The sequence below is a fragment of the Elgaria multicarinata genome, chromosome 11 (assembly GCF_023053635.1).
Source record: "Elgaria multicarinata webbii isolate HBS135686 ecotype San Diego chromosome 11, rElgMul1.1.pri, whole genome shotgun sequence".
Classification (NCBI taxonomy): domain Eukaryota; kingdom Metazoa; phylum Chordata; class Lepidosauria; order Squamata; family Anguidae; genus Elgaria; species Elgaria multicarinata.
In genome coordinates this window covers 37971696-37995805 of record NC_086181.1, presented here as the reverse complement: position 1 = coordinate 37995805, position 24110 = coordinate 37971696, and the positions used below count along the sequence as shown (strand labels likewise).

General features: G+C 41.2%; 1 protein-coding gene across 1 annotated transcript; it reads right to left on the bottom strand.

Moving 5' to 3' along the window:
- Positions 1 to 9180: 9180 nt before the first annotated feature.
- On the bottom strand, positions 9181 to 23834 carry LOC134405761 (vomeronasal type-2 receptor 26-like). The gene is made up of 5 exons (XM_063137015.1): positions 23811 to 23834; positions 22628 to 22803; positions 18986 to 19277; positions 10948 to 11074; positions 9181 to 10082 (listed from the first exon to the last, which is right to left on the bottom strand). The coding sequence occupies exons 1-5, from the start codon at positions 23832 to 23834 to the stop codon at positions 9181 to 9183; spliced, it is 1521 nt and encodes a 506-aa protein (XP_062993085.1).
- Positions 23835 to 24110: the final 276 nt, after the last annotated feature.

Genomic DNA, 24110 nt, shown 5'->3' with positions numbered 1-24110 from the left:
GATAAACCTTAGGTCTAGCTGTGGTGACAGGCAGAACAGAAGGGTGGATTCATTCCTCCCCACAACTCCTGCACTGTTAAACTACAAGTACAACAAAGCAAGAATGTGACTATAATATCAAAGCCAGCATTTGTAGATGGACAGCTTTCGAAACACCCTGGATTCTCATTTTGCTCCCAAATATGGAGTTTCCACTGCATTGTTTTGCTAAGAATCTTACCTGCCATGGCATTTGATTTTGATGTTCACATCTCTTTCCATTTGCCATTGCTAAATGTTTGCATTTGGTGGGAAGTACAGCCTGCAATGCATGTGCCGTGGCATAGACAGCATTGTAGACACTGTAGCTGTGGCCAGTCATGCTCATTTCAAACAGATATGTTGGAAGAGACTCTAACTTTTCCTCCCCAGTACAGATGTTCCCAGACTTCACATCCAACTCAGAGTTGGGGAAGAAACATTCAAATGCTGTTTCCCAGAAGGCCTTAATGAAACCATCTTCTCTTTCAGTGGTAGGGTTCCTCATCTGAAGAAATTTTGGAAATCCGAACACCTCTTTTGATTGAACTGCAAATGATAAAGAACCGTGAAGGAAATCTAGGTCTAAATTTCTTTGAAATGGGAGTGTTACGAAATCCATCTCAGCTGTCATAATCAAGACTTTTCCTTTTGTCTTCATTGGCAAGCCTTCATATTCTAAAGCCTGGGGCAGTATTGGCAGAAATAACATGGTATGAATTTCACCTTTTAAGATAACTGCAGTAGCAGAACTTCTAAGAACAACCCTGAATTGTTCAAGAGCCAAGTCCACAACATCAAGCAACTGCATAACAAATGACATTGTAGGATATCTTTCTATGAAGTCAAAGCAGACACCTTTCTTGGCAAACATGGGAACAGCAATCTGTATCAATCTCTCCGTGTTCTCATTAGTCAAAGCAATCAATCCAACCCATGTCCACCCAAAATGCAGGAGTAACTGGAGAATCCCCTCATATTGGTGAATGCTGTTTGGGAACATCCGGTGGAAGAAAACATCTTGGATGTTGGTATTCATCATTGGAGTAGAACCGTAGATGAGCTAAAGAAAATCAAGCAAGAAGTGTTTTGGGAGAAGATACCTTCCAAAATGAAAAGACATGTGTTTGTGTATGTCTTTCTCTTTAAGGTGATATATGTGGCTTTGTTCCTTGCCTATGTTTTCAGCTCTTTAAGCTTTTACAGGTTATACCTTAATTCAAAGTCTAAAGGATATTTAATCAACAAAACCTCTATCAATTACAAAAGAAAAAAAGAAGTGTTAATGTGATACGTTATTCAACAAAGGCCTGACAAGTAGGGAAATTGTGAGCTCAGGCTCACAACCCCCAACTGCACATCTTTCCTGAGGATGCGGAAAGTAGAAGTGAAATCCACATTCTCCAAAAGCAGATAAACCACTTAAATGGAGAAATTGATAGGATATGCAAAGGTGACAGTGGTGTTATGGATATTCTAGGGCCACCTACTTCTCTTCTTGTTTTAGATCAGCCTTCCATAACTTCCAGCATTGCCATCTTTTTTTTAAAAAAAGTTTAGAACATACCTGATCCTTCAAGGAACTCCAAAAGAGGGGGAGCACTTTAAATAGACTGTATCTAAACCCAACAATTAATCGATCTTCAATACCTAAACAAGACAAAATCAGTTCACAATATTGGCCATGACCTTTCTGTTTATTGATAGCCAGATATATGGTGTTGGGGACTCACAGGGAGAGTTCTTCTTGAAGTGCTCAGCGACATGTGACAGAGCTAGAACCTTACACTCGAATGGATGAAGATGATTTAAAAATAGTATAGATATTATTTCTTGTATTCTCCACCATATCCTACCAAAGCTTTGGTTTTTGTGGTGGTGATGGTAATGGTGATGCAGTTCTATTCTAAATTGCCACTGTATTCAGTGAAGAAGATAACCACAAAAACATACTCAGTATAGTACATTTTAAAATAATAACCTAAAGGTGCAATGCTACTTGGTAAGTTGTAACCCTCTGACTTCACAAGCTAATGTCTATCCTATAGAGAGCCAGTGTGGTGTGGTGGCTAAAGTGTTGGACTAGGAGTCAGGATATCCTGACTCCAAGTCTGGGTTCTAGTCCCCACTAGATCCAGGTTCCAGTCCACATTCAGCCATGGAAACCCACTGGGTGACTTTGGGCCAGTCATGAACTCTCAGCCCAACCTACCTCACAGGGTTCTTGTGAGGATAAAATGGAGAGGAAGAGAATTCTATATGCCACCTTGGGTTCCTTGGAAGAAAAACGGCAGGATATAAATGCAATAATAAATAAATACTGTGGAGGTGCCAGAATGGAGAGGATTCTGTCTTCAATCATCCTGCATTTTCTGCTGGATGATCAAAGCAAGTCCCCATTGAATGTAGTATGACCTCCTCCCAGACAGATGTATATTGGACTGCAGCCCAAGTATTCAAGTAAAGAATAGACCAAATTCAGTACAGTTCATAAATTCAGTCTCTGTCACCTGCAGGACTTACAATAACAATTATAAACGTCCATAGCTTGTGGTCCTTGAGATGTCTTGGAGTGAAGATGTCCATTCTAAACCCATCCAGATGGGAGACAGCAACAAATATGTCTCCTAAAATTCCTCCTTCTTTGATGCTGTCAGGGCATGACCTTTGAGGATGGCCATGTAAATACTACAGCAGTGGTCCTCAACTAGTCCAGACCCGAGACCCACCTAGGCAACCTACAACATGGGATTCATTGCCAACATTTCTCCATGCCCAAAATGGTGGCAACAGCTTTGCCACAATCCATCTGAACTGATCTCACAAATCACTTTTGGTTCTCAACCCACCAGTGGAAGTCCACTCCACAACACTGTACGGCTGACATGAGCAAAACACCAAACATAATTCTCTTAGGTTCAAGTTCTAGCTGCATCTTTTGAGATTTGACTCTGCAAAGTCCACTTCAATTTTGATCTCTACCACTTTTGATCCCCAAACAACACAACAATGCCACCCTTAGATCCCAGTGATATTGAGTGGGAAACAAATGTTTAATAAATAAATAAAACAAATATGTTTTAAAGGTTAAAATACTGGGGGACAAGTTGGTTAACTGCCTTCCCCTAAATGCATCTCTTACCTGTGGAATCTTATAGGTGAATAGAACAGCAGCCATGTGGAAAGAAATTTCACAATTAGGTCCTCCAATCACTGCTACTGGATTACCTTGTCCATGACATTTATAATTTGGAATTAATTTGTTCCTTGTATTGAGAAGTTCCATTGAGGAATGATATGCCCATTGTTCAACGAAATGGCTATTGTAGATATTGAAGCCCAAGCTGATGTTGGGTAAGATCTGGGGATTTTCATTGATCTCTTCAACAGCAAACACCAAGGCCAGGATGTGCTGATAGATCTGAGAGATGACCCTGTAATAAGAGTAACATCATTTGTCGAAGTGAATTTGCTTCAGAATATGTCAGATGCTACACTTCAGTTCTGAGGAAGCATCCTGCCTTGAGAGTTACATGCTGCATCTTAGGCCTCATCTACACCAAGCAGGATATTCCACTATGAAAGTGGTATGAAAGTGGTATATAAAAGGCAGAAGCCACACTACTGCTTTATAGCGGTATTGAAGTGCCCTGACAACTGATGGAGCCCATTGACACATACCGAATACTGTTTTCATACCACTATATCCTGCTTGATGTGGCTCCTGCCTTTTATATACCACTTTCATAGTGCAATATCCTGCTTTGTGTAGATGAGGCCTTAGAGAATGAAAGCCCCATGAGGACAAGATGTGTTAGGATTGCTGCTTTGCCGACATTTAGGAATGCAGATGGATTCATAAATAGGAGGGATCTTCTTGTTCTTATCTTACCGCACTGAAAGTACAGGCATGCATGCGAAAGGCAGTACATATAAATGGTTGGATCCAAACATAATCCTATGTAAAGTTGACCTATTGAAATCAATAGGATGTAAGATAGTCATTCTTAAAGCCCCTGTTACTTAAATTGGTCTATGACTTACAACAGTCTGTTGCAGTACAGACTGTTGCACACACACACACACACACACACACAGAGTGAGAGAGAGAGAGAGAGAGAGAGATTGTTTCTACTGTTCTCACACACAACGCAATGTACATATTCTTTGAAATACTGCCTTTATATTAAAAAAAAACCTATAATATTATCCCACTTCTAATACCGTATACAGTTATAGTCTCCACGCCAAATGAAAGATACTGTGGAGCTGGAAAAGTGCAGAAAAGGGAAAGCAAGGTGATCACTAGGGCTGGAGTATCTCCCTCATTAAGGAAGATTACAACTGTTGGGGTCATTTATCTTGGAGCAAAAAAAGGACACCTTGGTGAGACATGATAGAGGTGTACAATATTATACATGGTGTACAGAATGTGGATAGGAAGAGATTTCTCTCTCTCTCTCTCATATTACTAGTACCTAGGGTCATCCCATGAAGTTGATTGGTGGAAGTTTCAGGATAGACAGAAGGAAGCACTTCTTCACACAGCACAGAATTTAACTATGGAAATCACTGCCACAAGATATGGTGATGAACAATAAGAACGTAAGAAGAGTCATGCTGGATCAGACCAAAGGGTCCATCTAGTCCAGTACTGTGTTCACTCTGCATGAATTTCAAAGGAGTTTGAATAAATTCCTGGTGCAGAATGCTATCAATGGCCACTAGTCCTGATAGCTATGTGCTATCACAATATCAGAGGCAGTAAGCCTATGTAAACCAGTCGTGGGGCAACATGGGCAGGAGGGGGCTGTTGCATCCATGTCCTGCTTGTGGGGTCTTGTCAACAGCTGGTTCGCCACTGTATGAACAGAGGGATAGATTAGATGAATCCTTGGGCTGATCCAGCATTGCACTTCATATGTTCTTATGTAAGGACAAAGTGCCTCCCCTCCTAGTATAGCCTGTGTCTGTCTGCTTGAGGGAAGTCAAAAATGGTATTGGTGATAATGATAAATGTGACATAGGAAGGTGCTAGTCAGATGAAGTGCCCATTATTCCCCACAAATCCCCAGGAAGTAAAGACAATCGACAGGGCAGGCATTACTGGAAATATTAGTTGCATACAGGTATGAAGGTATGGCTAAATATTATTCCTTACACAATGTCTTCATAGAGTTCCTTGGAAGGACGTTTTGTGAATTCTATCAGATTAGAGAATATGAAAATCTGAGAGATGATGCCACCAATTATAAAGTCTCCTGACCGGTAATGCGTGTGAAGAATAGGAAGAGGGTCACTGATGCTGCATTTAGCACTGGGATGGCTGCACACAAACTGAGGTTGCAGCACTAAGACAGAAAGAAAGAATCCCACTGACTTGCGTGAAACTCTTCCTAGTTTATCCCAATCCATTTTCCTTCAAGTACCGTTGTACTTCACAGCCTGACTTGAATGTCAGGCGCTTGGCTGATGTGAGGCTCAGACTGTGTAGCATAAAGGATCCGGGTTGATCGGCATGACAGGGACCTGGTTGTCCCTAGTCACTGCTCTGAATGACAGACTAGAATGGGTATTAATAGCATTCTGTTGAATTGGACCATCGTGTTTCTACTGACATTTCCCTCGGGGCTTGTTATAGAAGTCATCATGGTAAAATGGATAATTATAGGGGAGATAATTATTGACTGAGAATTGACTGAGAATTGTGAACCACCCAGGGAACTTTGGCTATTGGGTAGTATACAAATGCAATCAATCAATTAGAAGTTCTAGGGGATACTGAAGAAGAAAACATGTTTATGATATTTTGACCCATCCCAATCTGGGGTCAGGCCCAATTGTGGGATGGAGTTGGACTTGGTCATCATGATAGATGACTCTCTGTGGGAGAAGGACAGGAAGATTCAGACCTTGTGATTTCTTCTAAGTGGTGTTTCATACCATTGAACACTGTATCCTCCAGGGCTGTCTCCATGCACTCATGAGCAGTCTGCCATTTTATGGTGGTTTGGTTCTTACATATCGGGTTAGTTCTAGAGAGGAACCCTGGATGACTGGTCCTTTCCCCACTGGCAGTTTTAATCTGAGGCAAAGGGCACTATTTTGTCCCCAGTGTAAACATCTACATGAAGCCATTGGGAGCACTCATTAGAAGAGATGGAGAATGGTGGCATTTGTATTGAAGGATAATTGACCTTATACCCCTGCCATGCTATCACGGCCTGGGTTTTTGGTTATGGCACCAAGAAAGATTGTGCAGTCCTTAATGAAAGTTGTTTCCTCCAGTGGAGTGTCAAAATGATACAAGAGAACATATTAAGGCACATTATCCATAGTCACCAACCCTCCCCCAGTGGCAAAGGGCCTTTCTGGAACATAGGTTCCAAATGCTGCCATCTGCATATCTCAAATGAAGGTATATCTGAGCCTTATAGCCAATGAAAATGGGATGTCTTCATAAGTGTTATGGATTGGTAGTGCCCTGATCTATGAATGCAAGGGGGGTAACGGCAAAATAATGTGTCTACACTCCTTTTCTTCTTTCCCTTCCTGCGACCATTTCCTCTAACACCAGGGAGACATCTTTTTCTTTGGCTTTGATCACCAAGCCAGCCTTAAAACACACTCTGATTTCAGGAATCAACTTTATGTACCATGGGGTTTGGCTTTTGGACATGGGATAGTTAATTCCATTCATTATAACATCCTTGCCAGAAGAGTTTGGTAGTTTGATTTAGATACATTGGGAGAGTCCCCTCCCAGACCTCACATGCTAAACTCTGGGACACTCTGCAAACATGGACATGGGTGAGTCTGTCCATGGGATTTATAAAGTGAGAGAAGACAATTTTGGGTCCGTATTCAAAAATAGGAAAGGAAAGGAACCTCTCGTGCAAGCACTGGATCATTACTGACCCTGGGAGGGACTCCAGCTTTCGCCGACGTTTTCTTGGCAGGCCTTATAGTGGGGTGGTTTGCCGTTGCCTTCCCCGGCCTTTATTACCTTTCCCCCTGGATATCACCCAGTGTAGTCATACCCCCAGTCTGGGTTCAGGCCCAATTCTGTTATGGAGTTGGCTTTGGTCACCCTGATAGAGGAAGTTCTATGGGAGAGGGACATGAAGATTCAGACCATGTGATTTCTTCTCAGTCTGTCAGTGGCGTTTGATACCATTGGACACAGTATCCTCCAGGGCCTTCTCCATGCATTCAGAGGTAGTGCACCATTCTATGGTGGTTTCGCTCTTACATACAGTGTTAGTTACAGGGAATAACCCTGGATGACTGGACCAGGGCACTATTTTGTCCCCATCTATATGTAGCCATTGGGAGCAGTCATTAAAAGATTTGGAGAATTGTGGCATCAGTATTGAAGGATTATTGGAGTTATACCACTGTCATGCTGTCAGAGACTGGGCTTTATGGTTATGACATCAAGAAAGATTGTGCAGTTGTTAATGGAAGTTCTTTCCCCTAGTGGTGAGTTAAAATAATAATGAAATAATAACACACAATGCCACATTATTCTTACACATCAAGCCTCCCCCAGTTACATAGGGCCTTTCCAGAACTTTGGTGCCAAATGCTGCCATCTGCTTATCTTAAATGGAGGTATAATTCAACCTAATAGCAAATGAGAAAAGGGTGTCTTTGGATGTGTTATGGATTGGCAATGCCCTGGTCTTTGAATGGAAGGGGAAACAGGCAAAATAGTGTGCCCACACTCCTTTTTGGCTTTTGTGAACATTTCCTCTGACACCGGGGGGGAAAACTTTGACTTCCATCAACAAACCCGCCTTAAACACACTCCCGTCACAGGAGTCAACTTTATGTAGTAGCAAGGAGGATGGCTATTAGACATGGGATAGGTAACTCCATTCATTTTGACATTCTTGCCAGGAGAGTGCTCTTATTTAGGGACATTGGGAGAATCCCCCATTTGCCCAACCATTGGCCACTCAATGAGCACCTGGCAGCCACCCACACCCTTAGCCATTCTGTGCAACAATGGCCACTTGGGGGGCTACATCAGGCACTCACTGGGCTCCAGAAGCTCACTCGGTGCAGTGCACAGGGGCAGGTGGTGACAGTGATTAGGTGTGTGCCCCACAAAGCTGGGAGCAGTTGAGTCAATCCATCTCTAGTTGGATTTTCCAGGGTTTTCACAGAGTGAGAGAAGGCAATTTTTGGTTAGTGGTCACACTAGCCAAGGAAATGTAAAACCTCTAAAAAGAAAGGGGGGGGGAATAGAGACTATATATGAAGATCTTGAATTATTGGAGGTCCACAAAAAATAAAGTGACCATCAGGATGATGTGATATTGAAATTTATGGAACACATTTATTTAACGTGCCAACAGATAGAATCTGGCTTTGTGGAGGCTTAGTCCACATGAAATAGCCTTAACTCTGGTCATAAGACACAAAGTGTTTTGGTATTTTGTTTTTTGTTTTTGTAATTGATTCAATTATAAATTGTGCAAAGAGCTTAAATAAACAGAACATCCCAAGCTACACCCATGGAGGGTGACAAAAAAAGGCAAATAAGGATATTCCTTTTCACATTATCTTGATATTGTAATATGCATTGGTCTGTGAACAACAGAATTTAGATTCCATTGACATCAATGGAACAAGTTAGTAATGATCTCAATTGGAATTAAGTGCAACAAACCTAATTTTTACCCAATGTTATGTAACAGAATATAAATATACTATAAACACACACACACACACACACACACCAGCAATTGAACTCCCATAGGCATCATAAATAAATAAAAACATTATGTAAAACCTAATATTACAAAAATGTCATTTTTGATGGGTGGAAATGAATCAACAAACATTCTGTAAACTCTGATAATCTTGTCACATATATTACAGGAGATATGAAAAGGAACAAACATCAATATTGCAAATTAATCTAGTTTCACACTTTGCTTTACATTAAAGCTGTAATGAGGACATAAATAGAAATGCAGATATAATTGATATATAAAACTCCATGCAGATATTATTGATAAAATACCATTGAAAGTAATGACACACATTCAATGAAATTAACGTAGTTCAAATTAGTTACAAAGGATGGTTGACTTTTACCCCACAGAGTTTAAGATCCTTTTGGCTAGAAAAGATCTACACAGCTTAGATCCTTTACATCTTTCTTCTTCGTAGCTGATCTCGGTTGTTTAACTCCGGTCTCAGCACAATGATGTAGCACTTGGGGGAAAATATACATAACAGTAACCCAGCACTGGAGGCCAAGATGGAGAAGATCTCCACAGCCACCATGTATTTCCCTCTTGTGCTCAGGTAGGTTGGAACAAAGGAAAGCCAAACACTGCAGAAGACCAACATGCTGAAGGTGATGAACTTGGCTTCATTGAAACTGTCAGGCAACTTCCTGGCTAGGAAAGCCAAAGTGAAGCTGACAATGGCCAGGAAGCCTAGGAAACCCAAGACACAATAGAACATGGTGACTGATCCTTCATTACATTCCAGTACAATTTCTTTACTCATTGAGTGCATATCAAGATTTGGGAATGGAGGAGAGGTTGCCAACCACACAGTACAAAGAGTGGCTTGAATGAGAGAGCAGAATAGAACAATGGGGGATGACAGCTTATTCCCAGCCCATTTCCTCATGTTGGACCCAGGCATGGTGGCCATAAAAGCTAAAAGCACAATGGTAGTTTTGGCCAAGATGCAGGAAACAGCCAAGGCGAAGATGACACCAAAAGCAGTTTGTCGAAGAAGACATGGCAACGCCTTAGGCTGGCCTATGAATAGCAAAGCACAAAGAAAGGAGAGCAGAAGAGAAATAAGGAGAGTGTAGGTGAGGTTTCGGTTGTTGGCTTTGACTAAGGGTGTATCCTGGTTCCTGAAAAAGATACACAACACCAAAGCTGTGATGAAAGCAAAGCAAAGAGCCAAACTGGCCAAAGTGGTCCCCAAAGGCTCTTCATAAGCCAGGAAGGTTATACTTTTAGGAAGGCATAAATCCTGCTGAGAGTTTGGATAGCGATCTTCTGGACACTGAGAGCAGTCATCCATGTCTGAAAGAGAAAACAGGAGTTTCTATAGTGCATTACTATTTTAGAGTCTCAGCACTGAAACCTCTGAGGCCACAGCTAGATCTAAGGTTTATCCTGGGATCATCCAGGGTTCGCCCCTGCCTGAGCACTGGATCCCCTGTGTGTCACCTAGATGAACAGGTTTGACCCCTGGATGATCCAGGGATAAACCTTAGGTCTAGCTATGGCCTGAATGACTGTCATATAGAAATATAAATGAAAGCTTCACTGCTTTTGATACCATTACATTTCTAGTAATTTATTACGAGATTGATTCCAAAGGAAATTAGATAGAACACACCATGAGAAGCGGAGTCCTTTCAGTGAATGAGTCTTCCCTCTGATACATATATAGGTTATTTTACATGAACTATAGGTTAGAATATAGGACATAATTGTTGTAAGAGGTTCTAGGAAGCAACCATGTAAAGTCTGCGGTATTGCCAGATTCTGGGAAAGATGCTAGAATAATGCTCAGTAGGGCTGTGAACAAAAGATAAAATGTGGTATTCTGCTGCTTCGGATCTTCAGAAAGTGGGTCAATTCAGTTTGAGCAATCTCAAGAGAAACCCATCTCCCTGAAGCAACCCACTTTATTTTTGGATTTGTCCACAGCAAATGCACAGAGTGCTCACACAGAAGTAAGCAAACAAGGCACTTTTGGTCCCTCATTCTGTCCCCCTTCACTCCTAAATCAAGATTGTGATATGTAATATTAATATAGATAAAACTGGTGGTCATCAGACAACCATAGGAGAGTGATACAGTCAATACATATCATAATGATGGAATAGAAGCATGTCTCATATCACTAGATTTGATAAAATATACATACAACATTGCTTACCCACATGTTTTGAGAACTTGCCCTCTGGACATGGAAGGCAACCATAGCAGCAGAATGGCTTCCCTTCTATCATTGTCTTGCTATAACCTGGCTGGCAATTGTCATTACACCGAGAAAGGGGCCGCACCTATCCATGAACAAAAGACAATAATGTTTTATGAATTGGGAGTTTCCATTTCAGTCATCACCATACAGTTAACAATCTTGCTGTCTTATCCATTCCTCTGTTGTAAAAGCCCTTGAGATGAACATTTACTGCATAAGCTGCCTATCACAGCTGGCTATCACATTTGAGCCATACTTACAAACAAACAGTGACTGAGAATAAAGTAGGACTGTGCTCCATTCCGCTTCGGATCTCGAAGCTGGGGCAGAGCAACTCGATCTGCCTCTGCCAAAGGCGGATTCAAATTGGGTCAGGGGAGCTGCGGATCGAGGTGAAGCGGTTTGCCTCCATCCAGAGCTCCGAATTGAGGTAAGTGGTGGGAGGGGGCTCACCTGGTGGCGGCGGTGCACTCTGTGTGGTGACAGTGGCAGAGCCAGGTAAAGGGGCAGAGGGCTTATTCGGCCCCCATTTTGCCCCCCCTTCCCCACTTACCTGCCTCCGCCATCTGCTGCGGAGGCAAGTAAGTAGGGAAGGGGGGAAAATGTCGATCTGCCCCTCTGGAACTCACTCCACAGAGCAGAGCGGGGGAGGATTGGATCAACCGGAAGCGGATCGGCCCGATCTGAAAGTTGTGGATCGGGCCACGAAGCTGTTTGGGGTGTCCATGCACAGCCCTAGAATAAAGCACACTTGAATAAACCCATATTTGCTCCATAGAAGAGCACCTGCAGTATCGGTTTCCATCAGATCCCTACTGGAAGATCCTTGATCCTTATTTTACATAAGACCTTCTCCATAGCCTTCATCTTATTGTTAGTGCTTCTTCTCCTATGAATCTTGGCTTGATACTAGGGATGGACTTTTTTTTAATTATTTTGCAAATTGCCCAGGCTTGGCCTGCTTGCCATCCTGTACATGAATGGGGGGACATTATTTTTTTTTAAAAAAGTTCAGATTCCCAAACCTTTGCATTTGAAATATGTGTAACTGTTATTTTTCAATGTGCATTTGTAATGCACCTTCCCCCCCCCCAAAAAAATGATTACAATCACATGTTCATGCTTTAGTCAATGGAATAAAAGTGATCTGTTTATATAGGAATTGAACTATAGATGCAAAGTAAACAAATTTCAAAAATGTACATTTTCCAAAGAAAGAAAGAAAAATGCATATTCATACTTTAGTCAATGGAGTCAAAGTGATCTAAATACATAGGAATTATAGATGCAAATTTCCTGTAAAATCAACAAATTTGAAAATATAGTCAAATAATCAATGAAGTTAACTCCCTTGGTTCAGATGTGCTGAATTGCATTGACAGAATACAGAGACAGACCTATGGCAGTGATTCAAGAGTGAACCACTTTGTATATACCTCCTAGAAATGTGAGTAGGCCCCACCTGGTTACACCTGCTGTGCCATATGATGGTATCTTCACATATGGTGAACACTTCTTCTTGGGGAGCCCTGGGGTCCATCTTTCCAACCCTGACTCTCTGAAAAGATTGGTTTGGGAATGTGACCCAGTTGATAATATCAAAGCCATCTATTATTTCCCCATTTTGGTCAAAAGAAACCTTTTCGCCAGCACTGTTGTTAAAAGAGATGGCTCTCAGAAAGTGGTGGACCTGAATTGTAAAAAAAGAAAGAAAGAAAAGAATCAAGATTGTTATGAACTTTTCTCTTTCTCTTCTTATTTGCACTGACAACTGTTGGGGCCCATTGACACATGTCATATACCGCTTTCATACCGCTTTCATACCACAGGTGTTACATCCTGCTTGGTGTAGATGTGTCAATGGGCCCCAACAGTTGTCAGTGCACTTCATTACCACTATAAGGCAGTAGTGTAGATCCTGCAGTGCACTTCAATATTACTATAAAGCAGTAGCGTGGCTCCTGCCTTTTATATACCGCATTCATACCGCTTTCATAGTGGAATATCCTGCTTGGTGTAGATGAGCCCTAAGAATCAAACTGCTTCTTATCACTTCCTATCTTGGTGCTATTTGCTCCCTAACTTGCAATTTGTAGGAAATAGCAAACCCAAGGATAAAAAGATAATCCAGGGCTAGAAGTTTTCAGAAGAAAACCAGGGTGGGGCCCTAGTTCAGATAAGCTGTATATTCTAAATTGGGAACACAATTATTATTATTATTATTTATTTATATAGCACCATCGATGTACATGGTGCTGTACAGATAACACAGTAAATAGCAAGACCCTGCCGCATAGGCTTACAATCTAATAAAGTTGTAGTAAACAATAAGAAGGGAAAGAGAATGCAAACAGGCACAGGGAAGTGTAAACAGGCACCGGGAAGGGTGAAGCTAACAGTATAGAGTCAGAACAAACTCAAAGTTTAAAAGCTATAGGGAAAAGAAAAGTTTTCCCTATAGCTTTCCCTATATACACAAGCAACCAGGTTAAGCATGCCTCTTTAAACACCTGCATTATGCTACCCATAATTTGATTCTCAAGCTGAAAAATGTAGGGGATATTGAATTCTTCAATGTTATAAGACACCCAAACCAAGGAAGGTCAAGGAAATCACCCACCTCGCACTGGGGACAACATTGGATCCTATTTGGATCCTATTCCGGAAATGTTTCCAGCCATACAGAGAAAGATGGTTCTGAAAGAGATTCTAGTGTCTATGGACTTCTTCCCAAGACCTATTTTCCCAAGGAGACTGAGAAACAATACAACACATCAATACATTTGTGCTCAAATTCCTTTACGTTAATGCATAATGAAACTTTACACAAAATACGTGAATTAATTTTACCAATACTTGCTGATGGCTTAACATTATTTCATCTATTTCAGTTGTAAACAAACACCCAGATTCATAGTAAAGAGGCACAGGATCAGGATTTGTGGGCAGTGCCTTTAATTAATATTATGAGATTTGCAGTAGTATTTTCTGTGAAGTCAAGATAGTGAGAAGGGTCTTCAATGCTGACTGCATGAGCATGTGGACAACTTCGAAGCCAGATGAATTCTCACTCATCAAATTTTCACAGGCAGAGCACAACTCCTGTGCTGTCAAACTATAAAAATGACAAACCTAGAGTATGTCTATAATATCCAAGCCAGCTTTTATAGATGGACAGCTTTCTAAATACCCTGGATTCTCCTAGATATGGGGGTTTCTGCTGTATTCATTTGCTAAGAATGTTACCTGCCATGACATTTGATTATCAAGATCACATCTCTTTCCACTGGCCATTGATAGATGTTTGCATTTGGAGGAGAGTACAGCATGCAAAGCATGTGCCACAGCATAGACAGCATTGTAGACACTGTAGCTGTGGCCAGTCATGCTCATTTCAAACACAGATGCTGGAAGAGACTCTAGCTTTTCCTCCCCAGTACAGATGTTCCCAATGGTCACATCCACTTCAGAGTTGGGGAAGGAACACTCAAAGGCTGTTTCCCAGAAAATTCTGATGAAGCCATCTTCTCTTTCAGTGGAAGGGTTCCTCATCTGAAGAAATTTTTGAAATCCAAAATCCTTCTTTGAGTGAACTGCAAATGATATAGAACCGTGAATGACGTCTATGTCTGAATTTCTTTGGGAGGGAACTGATATGAAATCCATCTCAGCTGTCATAATAAAGACTTTACTTTTCATCTTCATTGGTAAGCCTCCATGTTCTAAAGCCTGGGGAAACCCTAGAAGTAATGTCGTGGTATGAATTTCACTATTTAGGATAACTGCATTTGCAGTACTTTTATCAATAACCCTTATGTTTTCAAGCATCAAGTCCAAAACATCAGTCAACTGCATATCAAATGAAACTGTAGGAAATCTCTGTATGAAGTCAAAGCAGACACCTTTCTTTGCAAACATGGGAACGATATCCTGTATCAATCTGTCTCCATTATCATCATTCATAGAAATCAATCCAATCCATGTCCACCTAAAATGCAGGAGTAGCTGGAGAATCCCCTCATATTGATGAATGCTGTTTGGGAACATCCGGTGGAAGAAAACATCTTGGATGTTGGTATTCATCATGGGAGAAGAGCCGTAGATGAGCTAAAGAAAATCAAGCAAGAAGTGTTTTGGGAGAAGATACTTCAACTCCCATCAGTGCTATCTAGCATGGTCATTGCCATCCTTTGTTTATAATTAGGGACTCCAAAACATTTTTAGCACTTTAAATAGATTGTATCTTAAACCAACAATTAATGCATCTTCAATAACTAATCAAGTAAAATCAGTTCACAATGCTTGCCATAACTTCCCTGTTTATTAAATGCCAGATATATGGTGTTCGGACTCACAGGGAGAGTTCTTCTTCATGTGTTCAGCCATTTGTGATAAAGGACGGAGCCAGCACTTAATTCTCACATGGGTAAAGATTATTTTAAAATGTCATGGACATTATTTTTGTATTCCCTATAATATGCTACTGCAGCTTTGATTTATTTTATTTTATTGGGTGGGTAGATGGGTGATGCATTTCCTTTTCCTTTTTTTTTTTTTTTTTATGATATCAAAATTGCTGCCGTATCCAAAGAAAAAAATGAGGCATGATAGCATTCACATTTCAGTGTAATACATTTTAAGATAATAAACTAAGGCCTTAGCTCAACCTACCTGCTATCCCGCGACGGAGGAGGGAAGATCTCACATTGTGTTTAACGCAAGATCCCTCCTCTGTTTACATGCGATGACCTCAGGAGGAGAGGCATCGCGCCTGCCATTCTTTAAAATTTTCTTAAAGGACGAGCAGCGCACGAATGCTCATGCGCAAAAGGTAAGTCCTTTTAAAAAAATAAATTACTTACCCTGCTCCCCCACCCTACCCCCGATGGGTGCAGCTCCCAGCTATGCGCAAGGAATCGCGTGGAGCCAGGTCAACTCACGGCAACCGGCCACACATTCCACAATCTTGGTCTCAGCCTGGGACAGTGGAAAAACTGGGGCCAAAGGGGAGGGCTCTATCCTGGGTCAAGGTAGGGATCATCCCTCCCTGATCCTGGGATCCCCTATGCATCATATGGATGCACAGGGATGATCCCGGGGTTCGTCCCGGGATAAAGCCCCATTTAGCTATGGCCTAAGGGTGTATTCCTATCTTAGACCTTGGAGGCTAACAACTATCCTATGTAGGGCTGTGCCATGCAGTTTTTTGCTAGATACTCCAATTTGAGTGTCTAGCCGGGGAGATTTGAAGCAGAATATAGGGGAGGCTGTGCGACACATAGGAAGCTGTGTAAAGGAACTTTCGATGGATCAGTTCAGACAACACATTTCTCAACAGTAGTTTTAGAACTCCATGGTGCAGTTTTTACACCACCATTGAGAAATGTGTTGTCTGGAGGGAAAACTCCACCCCACTGCGGAATTTTAAAAGAAAACACTCCATGCTGAATATCCACACTGTGCAGAGGAGACTTCCTGCACATCCATTGTGTTGCCTGTTGTGTGGAGGGCTCCATGGAGTTTTGTGTTGCATTGAGTTGATTTTTCCCACTGGCCACAGAGTTCTCTGGCAAGAGTGGCAAAAGGAGGGAATGCCGCTCTAAGAGAGCCACTGGGAATTTTTTTTTTTTCACAGCAATGGCTGATGTGATACTATTGGGTGGACTGGGGGAGGAGACAGGGCAGAGAAACTGTCACTCAAACACTGCATTTATTTTTACTCTACTCTACAGGAGCCCACAGTCACACAACGGTGAAGTTATAACATGTTGTGTGATGAGTACCCCCTTCAAACACAACTGTTGAGTGGAGTTTTCACACTGCATAGAGATTCCACCCCCAGGAACACCCACCTTTCACCCTCTCTGGGATTTGTTCCTAAGTGCGGAAAAGGAGCAGAGGCAGAAAGAACAGTGCCAGCTATGAAGTTCTATGACCATCTAGACAGTGGCTATAGGATTCTGCCCTAAAACACTTTGGTTCATACATTTGTTTGTTTGTTTATTTATTGATTTATTGATTTATTAACAAAAATAGTATGCAAGTTATAACTTCAAAAATTTGGCTCTGCGAGATGAGAGTAGGAGGCACTGTGTTACAGTGGTTCTGCTCTTGCTTGCAGGGCCTATTCCAGAGAATGGTATTGGGGGATTCCTGTTCCATCCCATGGCTGCTATGGGATGGGGTTATGGGGTTATGGGCTTACACAGTAAGGTTATGGGGTTACACAGGGCTCAATTCTATCCCCCATGCTGTTTAACTTCTACTGTATATGAAGCTACTGGGAGAGGTCATTAAGTGTTTTGGGGTTGGGTACCATCAGTATGCCGATATGCCCAGCTCTATTTCTCCTTGTCGTTTGAGTCAGCTGGCATTGTAGAGGTGCTGGAGGTGCCTGGAGGCTGTGATGGGCTGGATAAGGGCCAATAAACTGAATCTGAATCCTGATAAGGCAGAAGCTCTGTGGATTGTTGGTTGCCAAGTGCAGGAATTGGATGTCCTGGATGGAGTTGCACTCCCTCTGAAGGAGCAGGTGCATAGCTTGGAAGTACTCCTAGACATATCCTTATAACTGGAGGCCCAGGTTGACTCTGTGGCCTAGAGTACTTGGAGCCAGCTTCAACAGATCTGCCAGCTATGGCCATTCCTGGGCAGAGACAACCTAGCCACAGTAGTGCATGGACTGGTAACTTCCCTATTAGACTACTGCAATGCACTCTAGGTGGGTCTGCCCTTGAAGACAACACAGAGGTTGCAGCAACTGCAAAATGCAGCAGCCAGACTGCTGACCAATACATCCCACAAAGACCATATAACACCAGCCTTAAAGGAATTGCACTGGCTGCCTAAAAGCTTCTGCTTGTAATTCAAGGTGCTGGTAATGATATTTAAAGAACTAAACAGCTTGGGACCTCAGTAGTTGGGGGAGCACCTTTCCCTATATATGCCTGCCTGAAACTTGAGATCTGTTGGAGAAGCCCTCCTCCACGTCCCATCAATGTGAGACATACAGTATGGTGGGATGTGGGAGATAGCTTTCTCCATTGTGGCAGACCAGCTATGGAATGCCCTCTGCCTGGAGGCCTGACTGGTGCCGGCGCTGACCTCCTTTCAGCACCAAATTAAAACACAGCTTTTAAACAAAGCCTTTGATGGTGAAATTCACAGAGACTGCACTTGGTTTTAATTGTTTTAATTGCTTCTATTGCTTTTAAATTCTATACTGGTTTAGCTTGATTGTTGGTTTAATTTGTTTTTAGCTGTATCTATTTATGGTTTTATACTATTTGTATGATTTTATCTGAAATCCTAGTTATATAGGGCAGGATACAAATGTTTTAATAAACAAATAAAATTAAAGGGCTCCTTGAATAGGTGCTGCTTTATGCACAATCATTTATTATGTAGACATACATCTTCCTAGTTTTATGCAAGCATTCATTAGCAGAAGAATACAATGCATGTCTACTCAGAAGAAAGTTCAATTGAATGTAGTGGAATGTACTCTTAGTCGAGTATTGCAGCCTAAGTATTCAAATTAATAATAGACCAATTCAGCACAATTCCCAAATGCACTGTCTGTTCCTTGTAGGTCTTGCAGTAGCAATTGTAGTCTTTCACAACCTGTTGCCCTACAGATGTGATGGACTGCAGCTCCCCATCTTTGCCAGACAGTGCTGATGAGACACAACAACAACTGTGTCCCACCTTCTTTGATGCTTCTTTTGATGCCCCTTGATGTCCATGTAGAGTCTACATTGTACACTGCATGAGCAAAACACCAACCACAATTCCTTTAGGTTTAAGTTCTACCTGCATCTTTTGAGGTCTTCTGCCAGATCTTTCAAAAATGGACTCATGGCCTGACTCAGAAAAAGGCCACTTCGTTTTTGATCGCTCTCACTTATGATGTCCAAACAACACAACACAATTTAAATGGTAAAATAATTGTGAGCAACTTGTTTAATTCCTTCCCTCTAGATGCATCTCTTACCTGTGGCATTTTGTAGGTGACTAGAACAGCGGCCATGTGTAAAGAAACTCTATAATTAGGTCCTCCAATCACTGCTACTGGATTATCCTGAACATCACATTTATAATTTGGAATGAATTTGTTCCTTGTAGAGAGAAGTTTCATTGAGGCATGATATGTCCATTTTTCAATGAAATGGCTGTTGTAGATATGGAAGCCCAGGCTGATGTTGGGTAAGATCCGGGGATTTTCATTGATCTCCTCCACAGCAAATATCAAGGCCAGGATGTGCTGATAGATATGAATCAGGAACCTGTAATGAGAGTCACATCATGTGTCAATGTGCATTTGCTTCAGAATATGTTGCCTGCTACACTTCAGTTCTGAGATAGCATCCTTCATTGAGAGTTACAGGCTGCAACATGGAAAAGGTGCTTCCGTCTTTGACATTGACTACATTTCAGTTCCATATAGGCGGAAGACAATAGTTGCAAGAGGAGTGCTCCCAGAATTCTCCATTTTCAAATTTCTGCATGATTTTTTGAAGTTCTAAATCATTTTTATGTATTTTATGGTGTTTTTATTTGTGTTGTACCCTGCCTTGATCCAGAGGGAGGGGTGGGTAACAAATAAATTATTATTGTTGTTGTTGTTGTTGTTGTTGTTGTTGTCTTTGTGTGGATGTGAGTGTAGATTTTTTCTAGTAAGCATCTGTTAAACATTTAAATAGAGAGGCGGGCAAGAAATAAATTCATTATTATTATTATTATTATTATTATTATTATTATTATTATTAAGAAGAATCATGAGAACAACATGTGTTCTGATTGCTGGCTTGCAGACATTTAGGAATGCAAATGCATTCATTTATCAGGGAAATCCTCTCATTCTTATCTTACCACACTCAAACTACAAACATATATGCAAAAGCAACACATATAAAAGTTTGGATCAAACTCAATCATACATAAATTTGACCTATTGAAATTGATAGGTTATAATTTAGTTATATCTAAGGACATAAGAGCCATGCTGGATTAGACCAAGCATCCATCTCTTCAGCACTCTATTCACACTCTGATACTGGAATTGCACTCAGCCATCAGGACTAATAGCCATTGATAGTCTTCTCCTCCAGGAATTTATCCAACCCCCTTTTAAAGCCATCCCAATTGGTGGCCATCGCCACATCTTGTTGTAATGAATTCCATGGTATAACTATGCACTGTGTGAAGAAGTCCTTCCTTTTATCTGTACTGAATCTCACAGCACACTGGGTTGACATTTTCATCGATCTGTCCACCACAACCCCAAGATCTATTTCTTAGTTGGTCACTGCCAGCTCAAATCCCATCTGTTTATACTTAAAGTTAGGCAGGGGGGTTAGCCCAAAATGCATCACTTTACACTTGCTTACATTGAACCACATTTTCCATTTGGATTCCCACTCTCTGAGCTTGGACAGATCCTTTTGGAGCTCCTCACAATCCCTTTTATTGTTTTAAAAACCTTAAATAATTTGGTGTCATTAGCAAACTTGGTCACTTCACTGCTCACTCCTAATTCCAGATCCTTTATGAATAAGATGAAAAGAATTGGTCTCAATACAGATCCCTGTGGGACCCCACTATTTACTTCCCTCCATCAGGAGAATTTACCATTTATTCCTATTCTCTGCTTTCTGTACTTTAACTAGTTGCTGATCCATACGAGGACCTGTCCCCTTATTCTATGAGTGCTGAGTTTGCTCAGGAGTCTTTGGTGAGGGTTCTCAAAGGGCACGGAGCTGTGCAGGATTGCTCCATGCCCATGGGGTGGGGAGTAGTAATTTTACCATCCCTGGAAAGGTGGGGGCATGGAGTTTGGTGGAGGATTTCTTCTCTTTTTCACCATGAATGGCTCCTCTTTTTTAAAAAAAAAAAAAAAAAAAAAGTGCCTGTGATGTCCGTCTTCCCTTCCGGGATGTTACATGGCTGTATAGACACTGGGGGAGGATTGCGGAAGTCTGTGATCCTCCCCCTCCCTCCTGCTACACCCTTAGGTGTAGATGAGCCCTTGGTCTGATTTATTTGAAACCTGTTCATGTGTCTCCCCACTTTTTATGAATGGCATTTCTGATAATAAATAAATAAATAAATAAATAAATATATGACACTCCTATGTATAGAATGTTTTGTTTTGTTTCCCCCACTACACACACACATAATTTGTTTTCTGTTCTGTTTTGTTAAATTCACAAAAGAAAAGAAAAACTAACTTTGTTAAATGAATTGCTCTCTAAGGCCTACAACCTGAGCCTAAACTGAAGATAGCAAAGAGTAAGACTTTTTAATTATTTTATATTTGTGAGTGTGTGTGTGTGTGTGAGAGAGAGAGAGAGAGAGAGAGAGAGAATTTTTTAAAAAAAACCAACCTCAATGATAAGCTGAGTTCTTAAGCTTTCTTTTGCAACTGCTTTTTAAGCCCCAAAACCTGACTGGATCTAGTTTGCACTTTTTTTTCTTTATAAGCAGAATCTTCCACTATTTAGTCCTGTTCAGTAGCTCCTGTCAGTATACAGCTATGAATTGCTTTTGTTCCCTCTTTATAAGTTTGGAATTAGTCAAAATATGTAGCTGGGACACTTTTCAACCACTCAGGAATCTTACAGCAAGAGCTGTAAGTCCTTGCTGGATTTCCCCTCTGATCTTTAGCTCCCTATTGTAAGTTTGCAAGTGGTTGCCCCTCTTGGGTTAATCTGCGGCCTTTTTTTGATTTGATTTATCACATTTATATACCTCCCCATAGCTGAAGCTCTTTGGGTGGTTTACAAAAGTTAAAAACAGTGAACATTAAAAAGTATACAAAATTTAAAACCATCAAAAACATAAACAGTATAAAAACAACAGTTTGGCTTCAGCAACTGTTTATGTATTATTAATTACATTGAAAATTATAATATAAATTATGACCTAAGATAACATACTAGGTAAATAAGTAATTTCAATTACCTTCTCCTCGCCCAGTTGCTTAACTCACTTGTTTGCAGAGATTTTGTCACTGGGGCTCCTCGTCCCTATGATTTAAATGGTTCTGTTCTAAATAGGGTTATGCATCAGCACCCAATTCTGACTTGTAAGATGTTTCATGTCTTCCAGCACTACTTCAGGGTTGTTTCCTCAGGCTAAGGCCAGGAGACTTATGTAATTTCACTCACACACATATGCAGGCTGAACATAACCTAGTAACTTTATATAAAATAATATACACACTATTAACACTCCCCCAAAAACCTGATCACATCAGCTTTCAAGAGGAACCATCATAATAGCATAATATTTCCTGCATAGGAAATCTTCCTCCAGTACAGGTACACAAGCACCTATGCATACACAAATGCAGAAAGGGGGGAGGGAGGGAAGGAAAGACAGAGAGAGAGAGAGAGAGAGAGAGAGAGAGAGAGAGAGAGAGAGAGAGAGAGGAAGGAAAGGTACCTCCCTTCCCAGTTTGAGGGAAGGCAAACATGGCATTGGGGATGATAAATTGGCATAGGAAGTAACATGATCCCATTGAACAATTAAAGAAACAGAAGAAGTGCCTGTTACTCCCCATGAAACCCCTGGAAAGTAAACCAAATATTCGTTACATACAGGCATGAAGATATAGCTTGAAATGATTGCTTACACCATGTTTTCAAAGAGTTCCTTTGAAGGACGTATTGTGAATTCTGTCATATTGGAGCGCATGTAGATCTGAGACATGATGCCACCAATGATGAAATCTCCTGACTGATAATGCGTGTGAAGAATAGGAAGAGGGTCACTGATGCTGCATTTAGCATTGATACTGTTGCACACCACCTGAGGTAGCAAGACTAGAACAGAAAGGAAAAAATTCACTGACTTCATGAAACTCTTCCTGTTTCATCCCAGTCCAAATACCACTGAGATGCACAGCCCGACTGAATGTCAGTCACTTGGCTGATGTGTGGCTCAGGCTGTGCAGCATAAAGGATCAATAATCAGACTGACAGAGCCCTGGATGTCTTTAGTCCCTGCTCTGAATGATAGAGGGTGTATTAATAGCATACTGCAGTATTAGACCATAGTGTTTCTATTGACATTTCCCCTGGGGCTTGTTGAAGAAGTAGAAGTCATCATGGTAAAATGGATAATTATAGAGGAGGTAATCACTTATTGAGAAATGGTAAAAGGGGTCATTATAGGGGAGATAAGCATTGAGAATTAAAATATTCTAGGAAACACTGCAGATGAAAACATGTTTATGAAATTTAGACGCATCTGAGTCTTGGTTCATGTCCAATTCTGGATGGAGCTGGCCTTGGTCACCCTAAAAGATGATCGTCTCTAGGAGAAGGACAGGAAGATTCAGACCCTGATCATCTTTTTCAGTCTTTCAGTGGCTTTTGATACCATTGAACAAAGTATTCTCCTGGGGGGGGGGATCTACACTACTGCTTTAAAGCACTTTATAACAGTTTTGACAACTGTTGGGGCCCAGGACACACTGCATATGCAGGTTTCAAAACGTTTTCAAAGCACTTTAAAGCGCTTTAAAAGTAGTACTGTAGATCCCCCCTGGACTTCTCCATGTCTTGTGATATGGAGTCACTATTTTATGGTGGTTGGTCTCTTACATATAGAATTAGTTCCAGAGAAGAACCCTGGATGACTGGACTTTGCCCCTGTGGCAGTTTATCTGAGAGGAGGCACAGGGCACTATTTTGTCCCTTACTGCTTGTCAAACCATTGACCACTCAATGAAAACCTGGCAGCCACCCACACCCTTAATGAAGCACCATTCTGTGCAACATTGTTGCCTCAAACGTGCTCAATCGGGCTCTTACTGGGACATCCAGAAGTTCACACATCATGGAGCACAGGGACAGGTGGTGACAGCGATTCAGGGAGTGCCTGACAAAGCTGGGAGCAGTTGAGTCAATCCACAGAGTGAGAGAAAGCAATTTTAGGTTAGTAGTCAGTAGGAAGAGAAATGTAAAACCTCTAAAAAGAAAGAGGAAAGAAAATAGAGACTATACATGAAGATTTTGAACTATGGGAGGTCCACAAAAAATATAAAAGTTATCATCAGAAAGTTGCAATGTTGCAATTTATGGAACACATTTATTTAATGTGCCAAGAGAGAG